Source organism: Cheilinus undulatus, linkage group 19 (genome assembly GCF_018320785.1).
Source record: "Cheilinus undulatus linkage group 19, ASM1832078v1, whole genome shotgun sequence".
Taxonomy (NCBI): domain Eukaryota; kingdom Metazoa; phylum Chordata; class Actinopteri; order Labriformes; family Labridae; genus Cheilinus; species Cheilinus undulatus.
In genome coordinates this window covers 4951231-4965361 of record NC_054883.1, presented here as the reverse complement: position 1 = coordinate 4965361, position 14131 = coordinate 4951231, and the positions used below count along the sequence as shown (strand labels likewise).

Sequence of the window (14131 nt, the reverse complement as noted above, 5' to 3'; positions counted from 1 at the left end):
AGCCCCATGAGTATAATTGTTTTTTATTTTCTCATTGGATCTTAGAGGATCTGGAATTGGGTGTTTGAAAGAGTAGGATGTTTAAAGCTTTGCCTTTACTGTTATCTTCTACAATGAAGAACAGCTGCTGCTGTAAATTCTTTGTAAGACATGTTTTCCTTTAATCCTTAATCAATGTGTAATGATATAAAGATTGTATCGTAGCCTATGTATCGTATTGTGTTTCATACCTTGGCCTCTGGATTGCAATATGTATTATATGGTGAGGCTTTGGGAAACACTCAGACCTAGTAAAAACAAAGAGCACAGTCTAGACCTGCCCTCTATTGTATGTTGAGTGTCCTGAGGTAATGCTGGTTCCTGGTCCCTCAGATTTAATATTCAATTCTGCCTTGATACATCAAAAGATTGTGATTCTTCATGAGTGGAGTAATCAAGTTACACCATTATAATGCCTTTGTATGATTTCACTGCATCTGCAGTGGGCTAAACTGGTGCTCTAATGTATGATTTCACATTGACTTATGGTGTTATGGCTGGACAAGAGGCACAAAATGTAAACAAGCAAAGAAAGCTTCATAAACGTAGACCACTGTTTCACCCTGCAGGCTCCATGGCAGTCTGCCATTGTCAGCAGTGGTTTTGGCCTTGGAACTCTCCCATGGATACCATGTTTGCCCGGCGCCTTTCTGATGGTTGAGTCATGAACTCTGACCTTAACTGAGGCCAGTGAGGCCTGTAGGTCTTTGGATGTGGTTCTGGTTCTTTTGTGACCTTCTGGATGAGTCGTCGTTGCACCTTTGAAGTCATTTTGGTTGGCTGACCACTCCTGGGAAGGTTCACCACTGTTCTCAATTTTCTCCACTTGTGGATAATGGCTCTGACCGTGGGTCGCTGGAGTCCCAAAGACTTGGAAACGGCTTTGTAAGCTTTTCCAGACTGACAGATTTCAATCACTTTGCTTCTCATTTGTTCCTGAATTTCTTTAGCATGATGCATTTCTTCCTGAGATCTTGTAGCCTACTTCACTTTGTCTGACAGCTTCTATTTAAGTGATTTCTTCATTCAACAAATCTGACGGTAATCAGGCCTGGGTGTGGCCAGTGAAATTGAACTCAGCTTTCCAAGAACTGTGATTAATCACAGTTAACTCATAATTTAACAAGGTGGGGCATTTAATTTTTCACACAGGGCCAGAATGGTTTGGATTTTTCCCCTTAATAAATAAAATCAGCATTTAGAAACTGCATTTTGTTTTTACTTGGGTTGTCTTTGTGAGATATTAAAATTGGTCTGATGATCAGAAAGATTTAAGTGTGAAAAATATGCAAAAAAATCAAGAATCAGAAAGGGGGTAAATACTTTTTCGCGGCACTATAGTTCTTATTAGGGCTGAACAATTTGCAAAAATAATCTTTTTGCGATTTTTTTCCCCAAATATTGCAATTGTGATTTAATATGCGATTATTCTTGGCTTAATCTTATGTATTTTTTTTTACAAATTCAAGCAATAAATAATTCCATAAATAAGACCATGTGTACTGAAAACAATGAAAGTATTTCAGAAGCAATTAATCCATAGTAGCATGAATCTGAATATGAGGATGCAACAAGCTTTAAGCTATAAAGGAGGTGGCTGGGGTGGGTGAGGTAAGGCTGGATGACAGCTGATCACAGCGGGGGAATGACTTTCATGAACTAATGCTAGGCTTCATCAATTTTAGAAAGAATGAGCCAACTGTTTTTGCTCGTATTGCAAATGTAATGTCATTTGCTTTGTTTAAGGACATTATCATTTTATGTCACTCATTTTGATTAAGAAAAACATACATAAAACGCAAAAAGGAGGATTTTTGTAAACCATTATAGAAAAATTGACACTTGAATGTTTGAATAATGTGCATAAATCTCTGCGGCTACAAATAAATTGATTTATTAAACTGCTATTTTGACACATTTCAAGTTAAAGAAATATTGCAAATTCTGCGATTTGAAAATTGCAGCAGGCCATATTGCGATTTAATCTAGTAGTTCTTATAATAAATGTGTTCTGCAGAGTGCAAGGTAATGTAAACGTGGTTTACTAGAACTGTGGAGTTTAAATTCTGTGAAATGGGTACTTGAAATGTTACAATGATAAAAGCTGAAAATTCTGAAATCCTGAAGCTGGAATTCTTTTATAATACTTAAAATAACAGGAAGTGAAATACCACAGAAATGTCAGGAAGTCCAGTCAACAGCAGGTGACCAAGGTCTAATACATTCTATAACCAAAATTACTTCACTCTTATTGCATTACTGAAAATATTTTGTGTTAGCATATTTCACCGGTTGCTGATGATCTCAAGGGCAACACAAACTGCTTGGTGAAAACAACTATTTCAGTCCTGCACACCTTTCACACAAAGTGCTGAATTTGTGCTACAGATAAACACACACTCCTCCTTGGAAGGACACACACACCAACAAAAATACATCATGGATACAAACATTGAGTCTGCAGAATCGGCCAGAGTTTGCACAACAACCCAAAATGTCCTGCAGGGACACGTTAAACAACAGGAGAGCTCACACTGAGATGTAATGCCTTCATGGTTATGGTGAATGTGTATTTTTATTTTTTCCTGCTGTCTGGGGAACACGCATAAGCATGCATCAATGAGTATGCACCTATTTAAATCCATTTTAGAACTCACTTTGGCTATTTTGCATAAAATAAAGAGAGTGAGAGCTGCCCCGTCTGTTACAGATTTTCTCTGCTGCAGAGTCTGTCTACTCCGGTGTGTGGAAACGTGACTGAGTTCCCCAGAGAGCTCATTTAAGAGAGGGGAAGAGGGAGCCGTCTGATATTTTTCCCTCAGTCAGAAAAAGAGGAAACTGGGAAATACTGGAGCAGAAATCAGAGGGTTCTCCCAGGGAATACCCGGAGTTTCCTGATAAATCTGGCTTTGAGAGGACATTAAAAACAGACACAGGTGCAAGCTGCTAACACCAAGAATGCATGAAAAATGAACAGCCCTCATTTAAAATCAAGGCTGCTACACAACACATGGAGTCTGCAGCAGCAAAGTGTGATTTTTAGTCATGTTTGCCTTTCATTAGGAAAAGTAAATATAACCTAAGACCCATTAAAACAGCCAGTGTTTGCAGTGAACTGTCTGCTTCATTAGTCATCTGTGTGGACAGCCTCCTCCATCACAAATCAATATCATCTTTAAGGGGGATCTCACTGGAGCTCCTCTGCTAGATAAGATGACTAATCCTGCTCAATGATTGGACTATGAGCCATTTGTACACCAATAGCTCACAGTTCCCTTACATAGCCAACATCCAGGGGTGCATAGGTGAATGTCTGTACCTTTGATGTCCTTTCCAAAGCCCATAGAGGAGGAGACATTCTGTCCTTTGCTACTGGACTTTTCCTTCATCATTTCATCGTCGCTGGAGACATCCCCTGGCGAACCCATCTTTTTCTTTTTCCTCTTTTTGTGGCGAGGAGGCAGCTTTTTAGGGAAGGCAAACATGGGGAAGATAACCAGGAGCATGGCTATGGCACACAAGAGAAAGCCACTCCACCTGATGGAAACAAATAACAGATGCAAGATCATTATGCAGATAATTTATATGATATGCAGTCTGGCAGTCTGATGGATAAAACTGCATATTTACCAGTTGCCAACAAAGCGAGGGTCACTCTGGTCAATGTTGACTACAGTTTTTGGGTCGACATAAAAGCCGATGAGGACGCCTCCCAGCAGGTAGCCAGCTGCAGGTCCCAGAGCTCCCATCACGTACATGATGGCTGGAAGAAACATGGAGAGAGCCAATCAGAAACTTCATAACATTACAGGAGTTATACACAGTATTTATTGTCTCAATATGAAAACAGGAAGACAGCACTTTGTTTCACAGCGTTGGCTTTTCCACCTTCTTCATTAAGCCTGTTAATAACCCATAGGTAACAACCTGTGACTGTTTAAATGAGACCTGTGGGAGCTGTTCATTACCACCGATGCATCGCCCACCATATTCCCAACACCTGCACTGAGATCAGTGGGAACTCTCCAGCAGCCCCGAGGTAATTTCTCACAGCTTTTGAAGCGTCTGTAACACTTGACCTGAAAAGGTCCGGGGCTGACCTGAGGGCACGCCTGCAACTCTCCCATCCTCAGAGCAAGCGAGGGGTAAAACATTAACCCTTCGGGGGCTCGCAGACAGTCACAAAGGTGAGCCAATCACACTCCGTCACTTCCCCACAGGAAAGGAAAAACTCATTAAAGTTAGATAACCTTAGTTGGACAAGTGGAAAAACCTCCTGTGGACATCCTGCAGAGACACGAGTCAAAGCCATTTTCCAGCTGTAATCAGAGGCCAAAACTTTCTATAATTACACCTGGAACATTGCCGCAAGCCGCCTCAGTGTGAGCGTGGGGGGGTGTAAAGGACTGAGAGGAGGGATTAGCTCTTTATTATGATTGTGGGTGTGTGCATATGCATTAAAATGCTGAATGACGAAATTCTCATCGACATATAAGACACCAACAGTTAAATGCAATGACCTCAACCATGCTCTAAACAATGGATAACGATCATCATCAAACCAAAGATACAGGGTCCCATGTTTTAATAAGGTTTGATAAAATCACTCTTTTGTTCATAACCCTAAAACTGTATATGAACGTTAATCACAGATTAAAAGCTCTCTTAATATGTGAAACGCATCAAATGTCTTTGATAGGTGTGCTTAGATTTTAATGAAATGGACCCTGTATGTCATTAAGTCCTCCTATCAATTACTTTTAAGCCTTTTGGTTCATATATTTACACGTTTAAGGAAATTTTAAAGTCCCTGTAAAGTGAAATCCAAAATTTGTGTTGTAACAGTCTAGATATGTTGGAATAAGGTTGATGCAGACATGTGAAAACACTGAGATCTATGAGTGACTGAATTTAGATTTGGACGGTTAGAAAGTTTTTGACCTCTGTCCTGGCTTGCTTTAATTTGGGCGGGGCAAATACAGCACCCAACACGTCACCGTTCCCATGGGAATGATTCCACACCCCTAATGCAACAACAACATAAAATCACCAAGCAGTTAATCTCAGTATAGTCTGTGGTTAGCTGCTGTCACTCCCTCCATTGAAAGTTAACAGCCAGCGACATGCTGTGTTTTTGCCCATTGTGAGGTAAACTTCTCAAATCAATCAGCCTCGGCAGCCTATGGGTCATTAAAAGCATCATAACAGAGATATTTGTGCCAGAAAACAGTAAATTCAATTCCCAACTTCTGTCACTCTGAGAGCCAAGCAGCTGCGCTCTGATCAGAGTTCACGATAAGGTCAGAGGGCAGGCTAACTCCTGGAGTGTGTTGATTTCACTTGAACCATATGCAGCAGTAACAAACATGTTACCTGTTGAAAAATGTGTTTTAAAGGTCACATATTAAGAAAAAATCACTTTTCAGGCTTTTCTAACAACAATATGTGCCCCTGGCATGTCCAAAATCACTTCAAGAATCAGTACCCCCCCTCCCTTTTCTCCACCTTTCAGAAAATGTGTGCTGAAACAAGCCGTTCTCAGATTTTCCCCTCATGATGTCATCTGGGGAGTTAGCCCTGCCCCCCAGGTTTAGTTGGCCCTTTAAAATTGGAAGAAAGTTCCACCCACATCTCCTGAACCTCCCCTCAGCTGCTAGCTGAGAGGAGAGCAATATCCATTAAGCCACATCCATTTCCTGAGAGGGGTGTGGTCAGGGGCGGAGTCAGACAGCTCATGAACATCATTCTGAGCAGGGCTGAAACAGAGGGCTTTTTAGACATGCAAATTCCAAAACTGGAGTGTTTTTTTAGCAACAAATTTCACAGGCACGTTTTGGGGACCTCTGAGACCGATATAAACTTGTCTTAAAGAGGTAAAATCTGTGACCTTTAATCCATATATCACCTGTAAATAGTCCTGAATGATGAAACGAAGCAGACTGTAGCTGTCTTTTTACAAGCAGTCACAGTTTAATCACTCATGTCTGTAACAATTTCGATTCTTAAGTTTAGTCCAGTATCCAAAGATGGACATGATCTATTCCTGCCAAGTCTGTCACAATAAAACCCCCCAGTACTAATAATCACTGAAGACTTATTTTGAAGAGCAAGAGTTTTTTAGTAGCAATGTAAAAAAACAAAGATGTCTCATAAACAGGAGAGCAGATATTACTGCCTCATTTTCCATTTTAAGCTTAATTTTAAGAACTTAGAGATGTTTTTCATGACTGAATTTTGGCCTGGCAGTTCACAACACAGTGGCCTTAATACAACAAACTTAAAATATAGATTTTCTTATAACATTAAAGGAATTTTAAGGGATTAAAGCAAACTAAGGTCATGGATTTTTAAAGTAAATAAGAGCTCATTTGTCTGATTTAAATCATCTTATTAGAAGATACAGTAATATGAAATGGCAGTTGCATTCGCCACATAAAAGTATAATTTTTAATATTATTCCCTGTATCATTTTGGGGCTATACTGATCTTTTTTTGTTTTGTTTCTGTAGAGGATGTAGGTTTTTAAAATATTAACAAGTGGCCAGCAGTGAAGCTGAAGCCAGTATTTTTGTTTTGGTGTTTTAGTGCTGCTGGCAAGAACCTCAAGAGACAGATGTCACATTTACTCAGCCAGTCAGGGATAAATCAAAGAAAAATGGAAGTGAATTTGATACTTACACAAAAACTGAACTTCAAAAACATGTAAATGGAGAAAAAAGCCAGTTAGAAACACTAGCTCAATAAGCCACCATTTGTCAATACTCCTCTTTTTGGTCTCTGAAATGCCATTTTCCTTGAGTGCTCATGTGTTAAGCAGCGGGTGTGCTGTGTCTCCAGCATTACACTCAAATGTCCCATATCTCCGCTGAGACCTGAGGAATACCGACTCTCTGCAAGGTTACGTAACAAATCCAAACACGCTTCTCCTCTGTAAACAAAGTTTGTTTCTGTTGGAACTGAAGCACAAAAAGCCATTTCATCTCAGGCTGTTTCACCAAATGTTTCAGCTGCTCAGCCAACATTTGCATTTAACATTTGCACACCCCAAGAGGCGTTTATCATCTCTTCCTTCACATTTTCATCCCAACTCTTTGAGTGACTATGCTTTCTTCCCTGAATGTGGCCGAGAGGGTACAAATATGCATGTTCACTCCAATTAGTCCTATAGTGTGTTTCCCACAGTGTCTCACGGCCAAAATGTGTATTCATACTTAATTAAATCATGGCTTCTTGAGACAAAACTATTGAGGGAAAAGAGAAAGGGGAAAGCATTGCTATAAGAACAAAAAGGACCTTCAATAAATCCTCTTATCAGGCAAATGCAGACACAAAATCAAAATGCACAACAACAATAGTCCATTCCCTTGGCCCCAGAGACTCTGGAGGATTGTCTTTTATGCAAGTTTCTGCATGTATTTGCTTTTGCCATAATGGAGCCTATAAAGTCAAATATGTACGCATGTTTATGTTGTGATTGAGGCTGACGTTTGAGGTAGTTTCAAAGCTATAAATCAACTCAGGCAGACATGACTCACTTCTCTAAGCACCTAAAGCAGGTGTCCATCCCTCTTTCACTTCGCCAGCCTCTTCCTCTCTCCCCTCCGCCTATCATATTTCATCTTTTAATTCCTTTCATGCGCCATTTCTCATATCCTGCCAGCCGCAGAGTCAATTCACCGTAGCAGGCAAAACGTTAAAAAAAAATGTAACTGAATAAATTACCACCCAGAGACAATAAACAATTAATTACTGGTGGCAAGGACAGAGAGAGGTCTTATCTTATGATCTCCATCTTAAAATGAAAAACATCTCACAAAGCCTGAGCCAGTGAATCATGTTTGTGTGCCACGCTGCAAAATAATTCCCATCTATAAGGCACAGAGTAGAGAGTGTGATATAAAGGATTGCTATAACACCAACTAGACCTTGACGGATGAGTTTATAGACGCGGGTGAGTCTGAGCAGTTGATACACTGGATTTTATAGATTGCAGAGCCTTCCGTTAGAATCTCCTGCCTCAACATGGAGCTTTGACTGATCTTGCAAGTGAAATGCGAACAAAACACATGACGATCGTTCTAAGCTTCATTTTTAATGGAATTTAAATAAATGTGTGAATTAGTTTTGTCGGTCAAGCTTTGCCCTTAAAATAAGGAAAACTGGACATGAAGAACTATCGACACCAAACATCACATCCATTAATCTTCATCCGCTTATCTGGAGCCGGGTCGCCGGGGTAACAGGCTAAGCAAGTCCACCCAACGTCCCTTTCCCCAGCGAAACTTTCCAACTCCTGCTGGCGGATCCCGAGGCCTTCCCAGACCAGACAGGATACGTAATCCCTCCAGCACATTCTGGGTCTTCCCCCAGGTCTCCTACCAGCCACTGGTGCCCACCAGAAGTCCTTCCAGAGGTGAGAGTTGAAGACCTCAGGGACATAAGCCTCTCCCAGATGTTCCCAGTTCACCCACATGACTCGTTTAGGTTTACCAGGTCTGTCCGGTCTGTTTCCCAGCCATCTGATTCATCTCACCACCAGTTGACTGCTCCACTGACTGCTGAATCTGAGATCAATACCAATTAAGGATGCATCAATACCACTTATGTTTAGATAACATGCAAGTATTGACTCACCCCTACCAGGTACAATTATGAAGACATAATGATGCCATTGTAGTCGTTAAAATTATTTTGATAGTCTGTCACATCTATTGTATATCCCTCAAAGTTTCTCATCAAAAACTACAGTCATCTAATTTACTGAGGTTACCTGGACGCATCATATTTTCCATCTCCAGCTGGTAAAGTTTGCCAATGAACTTCAATTTTGCCAATTCCATAGCGGATTTCTACACTGGATTAATACTGTTAACAAACAGGACTTTCTCAAAGTTTTGGAGCACTTTTCAGCATTTATCTGAGCAGCTGAAGAAGAAAACTATCCTGTAGCAGCTGAAGAGAGGGCTATGAGAGCCTGTTACTCCCAGCGCAGGCAGATATGAGTGCATGCGTCTCGCAGGCAGCATCTTTTATCCTCAAGGTACATTCTGGTGATGCACAATATTGATGTGCTTTTTCCCCTTTTAAGAACTGGTGTGTTTTTACAACAGTTATATCTTTAAATGACGTTACATCACAGAGCCTGTGAGACTCGATATCAGTATCGAGAAGCTAAAGCGTTATTGATTTTCTGGTGTTTCAAAACACAGAACAGGTTCCTTATGGACCCGGGTTTCGATCCCCATCCCTAGTTGACGCTGGATGAGTATTGGGTCTTTGTAAATAATAGATTGTGGTCTAAACTTGCTCTTTTTCTCAAGTGTCTTGAGATAACATTTGTTACAGACTGGTTCAATAAATTGCTGCAAAATCATTCATAAAACATTTAGTTGATAAATAATCACTTCAAAACTATGAGTATTCTCTACATTTTCCTTCATACCAAGCAAGTAGGCTCATGAAACCATTAAAGTAAATAATGTTCAGTATAATTGCAATCGCACATTATTTTTACCAAATTATACAGCACAAATAAGATTGATTGATCAATTATAGCTCCATTAGGTTATTTAATTGGCCCATTGTTCTTGCCCTGTTCATGAGCACCAGCAGAGAGTCTTTTTACTGACAGAAGTGTGTCTGACTCCAACAACAGTTGGCAACATGCTCCCTTTCCACTAGTTACTAAGTGCAGAGTGTGTGACAAGAACTTGTGCCTAAAGATCTCGCAAGACAGATACATTATGAGCTTTCTTGCCTGAGATCAATAGGCTACATAGAGGCAGAGCAGCAGCTCCAATGATGTAATCCAATACTGAACTGGAAACTGCCTTTGCATTTGCTTCTACACTTTCAAATCATTGCTCCAATCTATGACCCACCATCATTCAAACGCGCTCTGACTGGAGCCAGATACCTGGGGCACCCAGGCGTTCCCCCCTCAGGCAATGGTTGAGTACTAAGTCCTATGGTTGCCCTCCAATCTCCATCCTCTCCTTCCTCAGGGCACCGAGCAGTAACGGCCATATTTCATACCCCTTGGGTGATTGTGTAAGCGCCAGCCTTGCCACTCCATCCATCACATTAACAGTGTTCTGCCTGATTGGAGGACGGACTGGGGGTCATAAACCGAGCCTTACTAGGTGCCCCGCGCTGCCTGCTTGGCAACCAGGCGGGGTATTCAGGGATGAGGGGATTGGAGGGCTTGTGGCTGGGTTGAAGGGCGGCTGGGGCAGAGCTGTCGGATTGAGGGATATGCTGGCAAAGCAGCAGCGCTCCATCACACACACTTACACACACGCCGCGGCGATATACGTCAGTGGAGCACAGGGGGGTGCGTGCCAGTGTGGAACGCATGGTGCACCACAGGCTCACTTTACCCAATTACGCAACAGACCTTTACCAGCAGCACGTGAAGGACGAAACATTATAGGCTTCGTATGGCTGTCTACACGTGTGGAGGTAATGGATTAGGAGCTCTCCTTTGCAGTTATTGGCTTTTTCCTCTTATGTTATACAAAGTCAGCATCTCAACCAGCTTCATGAGCATCCTGCTTGACTTTCAGTATGTTCTGATTTTGTGCTGACTTTGTGAGAAGCATTAGACATGCATGAAAGGATAATAATTGAGGATGAAGTCAGAGAGCGTGCAAGTTAACATGCTAGAAAAAGAATCCAATATCAGAAATAATGTAGTAATGAGGTTTGAGGAGAAGTTTGTCACACAAGCTTGGGAAAAAAACAAACCACACATGAGCAATGAAAATCAAGATGCATGAAGGGATCAACTACAACTGTACGACTTTAACATCAACCAAGGTCAGCCTGCTCTGCATCTTCTACATGCACATGAACACTTCATTCCTGCACGTGATAGCAACGCAGGGGAGGTCCAAGGGCATCAGAGGTAACAGTGAGGGATGGATAAGGTGGGAGAGTTTACTGTGCATCATTGACCCCTCTTTAGCTTTAAGCTGCAGAGCGCTGTGATGGATGGATGCGGAGATGTCAGGCAAAGGAAGAGAGAGATTTACTCGACAATAATCCAGGAAACGAAAGGCGATATAGTGGCACACAGAAATAAAAACATACAAAGTGCCAGAAAGAGGCAGCGGTGGCAGGAAAAACAGATCGGCTAGGAGGAAACATAATAACATCAGAGAGCAGGAGAGAGATGGAGGAGTTATTGAACATAAAGAATCAGAGGAGCTGGGCTTCAGTCTGCGGTGACTGATCCTGCTGTGTAACACAGTGATAAAGCTTGCTCAGCAACATCCCTCTCGCATCTAACCTTCAGGGACCGCGCTGCTCTGTTGTCTCCACTCAGCCTCCTCCACACTCTGTAAGAGTGTCTGTATTCATGAGCTGCACCGATCCATTCAGGGGAAATGAATGAGGGTAAAACAGAGAGAAGAACGGTACAAGGAGCAGATAAGGTGCAAGACAGAAGGATGGTTACAAGAAGGTTAAAGCCAGTATTAAACGGATGAAGTCATCTCGACTGCAGACGGCTTATATTTTATCTTGGATGGATTTAACTAGTTTTCATTTTACCTTTTTTGGAAAACATCAGACTTTGTTTCATTTTAAAGCAAATGGCACCTGACATTTTAACATTGGCAGTTCTTGATAATTTATTTAGCTGTCCTTATTTGTGAGTTTGACTGACAGATATACAATAATTTACAAAACAAAGTCAACCTATCTTTTTGATCTGGCTTTTAATTGATTCTTATTCTATCTTGAATTACATTCTTTTTTTTATTTTGTCCATTTTATTTATTTTTCTCTGCATCAATGACATTCTTGAAACTTTTGACCATAAGCAATTTTTATAATAGGCCTTTAATATTATTGATCATGGCATCCTGATACCATGTCCTTCAGTATTTAAAGGTCACATATTACGCAAAAATCACTTTTCAAATAACATGGCCAATTCTCAGATAAGGTGGAACAACACAGAAAGAAATCTGGGATCCAAATGGGACTAATGTGGCTAGATAAAGGTTAGAATCTTCTTCCTACATTGTCTTTGAGTATTTTTTCATCTTATTAATATCACATATATTTTAATAATTACTGTTTTTGATTGAAATATCTGTTGTTTGTTGCATTTCTTACAAATATTTCATTTTCTGCATTGATGTTGAGCTACTACTGCATTTCCTCGTGACAAATTTATGACAGTGTTACTTCATACCAGCAGTCCCTGTCTTTATAAATTACTCTGTAGCTGTTTCGGCACATAGATTTCCAGCTAGGGATGATCATATTCTCTTATCTATTTAATTTTGGTTTACGTAAAGCACTTTGTTAGTATGAAAGGTGTGATTTAAATTACATCCGCCAGAACTGTCGACTCCTCCACCAGTGATCTAAAACTCAAAATGCCTCACCCCTAATCATGTAAAAAAGGAGCAACCCCCTTTAAGCAGCCTCTAAGTTTAACAAATTATTCAAAAATTGAAAAATGGTCCTACATTTTCATTTGATGTAAAAATATCATACAATCTGAGATACACATTGCTTAGCTGCCTTGCCTTGAGCTGCTTCCATAGTTGCCTCAGCGGTGAATGGAATTTCAGGCATAACAATAAAATGGCGTCTGCATTGTCCAGTCCCCCTCCACCTCCCCTGACCTTCTGTTCTCCTCACCCCTCACCCCTGCGAGAGCAGCAGAGGATGAAGGAGAAGTTGCAGCAAACCGCACCTGATGAGAAAGCACATTGTACCTAATGAAGCAGCTCCCCCGTGGCCAAACTCATTACCACAGATTAATGATTTGATTTAATTACGTGGACAAAATACAGGACAGGACTTTCACTGCCTTGTCAGAACACTGCAGGGTTCAAAGGTTGAGGTTGTAACTCTGACATCAGAAGAATCATCAATATCAGACTACCCTTTAATCACATTTGCAATTCTTCACAAACTTGGGGCAAAAATTGTGTATACAGGGTTTGATTTGTTTATGTGCAGACCATATGCAGGAGGTCTTATTTATCTGGGGAGTTGTTCCTCTCGTCACTTTTTGCAATAAAGGCTGCTGAGGTGCGAGCTTGGCTCTCACTCTCTGGCTGGAAACTTGATTTCAATAAATTATGTGCCCCTCCACCTGGCTATTAGCCTACAGAGCTTGATCAGCCTCCAAACGAGGCTGGAAATGGATGGTAGGCAGTTACACAGCGCCCTTGGATTTGTATTCACTGCATTACGCTGTCTAAAGACGCCTCCATGTTATCTTTTAAGCATTACTCAATAGCCATGCCATGTTGATTTATGCAGCATTATTCATCACACATTACACTTCACTCTGACCTGTGATGATAATCAATTTCTACAGCTGCTTTGTGACAGAAAATAATCAAAATGAGCTCTTCTGCTTCATAGAAAAACATCTCTCTCTGCACAAACTATTCTGATACTGCACGGCACAGTCCAGCTCAATGTCTAAAGATCTTTGAGAAGTGTGGCTGCAGGTGACAGCTGTATGACAGATGATCTATGCAGTTGCTGCTGTTAGAAAGAGAGCAAATAGAGAGGGACAGCGCGGCATGTATCCCTGCGGTATGGGGGATCAATTCAGCCATGTGAGCCCAGAGCCCCAGCTCAGAGACAAGAGGAGAAAAAAGACAATGAAACAGGGGAACGACGGCATTGTCATGGCGACTTGCTGACATAGCAGTGTCTTCTTACAAGTCCTAACCTTACAGTTTTGCCCCGAGGGCATGCAGGGGGACTGTGGCCTCACACACAAATATGTACAGACACATGCAGAGAGGCAGACAGTGGGACAAACTGCATTACCATGCATGAGCAGAGTGCTACGTTTTATACAAAAAGGGAATGTTTTCTCTGAATCAATTTGATGCAGAAAGCTTGTGCATCGAGCCTCTTTCATATTGCATCAGTTCTCATTCTCTGAGCTGTGGAGCGTCATATTAATGTGCAGCAGTGCAAAGTGCAAAAGGGCAGGATGAGCCTGAATACACCAGACGGTGTTGATTAATAAATACAAACTCAACCAGCCATATCACTGCTCTCAGTTCTGAAATAGCAGAGCCAATTAAAGTGAAACAGGCAAAACACA

The 14131-nt window shown here is 41.2% G+C and overlaps 1 protein-coding gene across 3 annotated transcripts in view; it reads right to left on the bottom strand.

Annotated features, from left to right (window-relative positions):
* LOC121527457 (solute carrier organic anion transporter family member 5A1) overlaps positions 1–14131 on the bottom strand; it is a 79132-nt gene that overhangs the window by 35463 nt on the left and 29538 nt on the right. For all 3 annotated transcript variants that reach the window (XM_041814427.1, XM_041814428.1, XM_041814429.1), the window contains 2 exons: positions 3670–3802; positions 3359–3576 (listed from right to left, as the gene is read on the bottom strand). In XM_041814427.1, coding sequence (XP_041670361.1) covers positions 3359–3576; positions 3670–3802 — 351 coding nt within the window. The remainder of the gene's footprint in view (positions 1–3358; positions 3577–3669; positions 3803–14131) is intronic.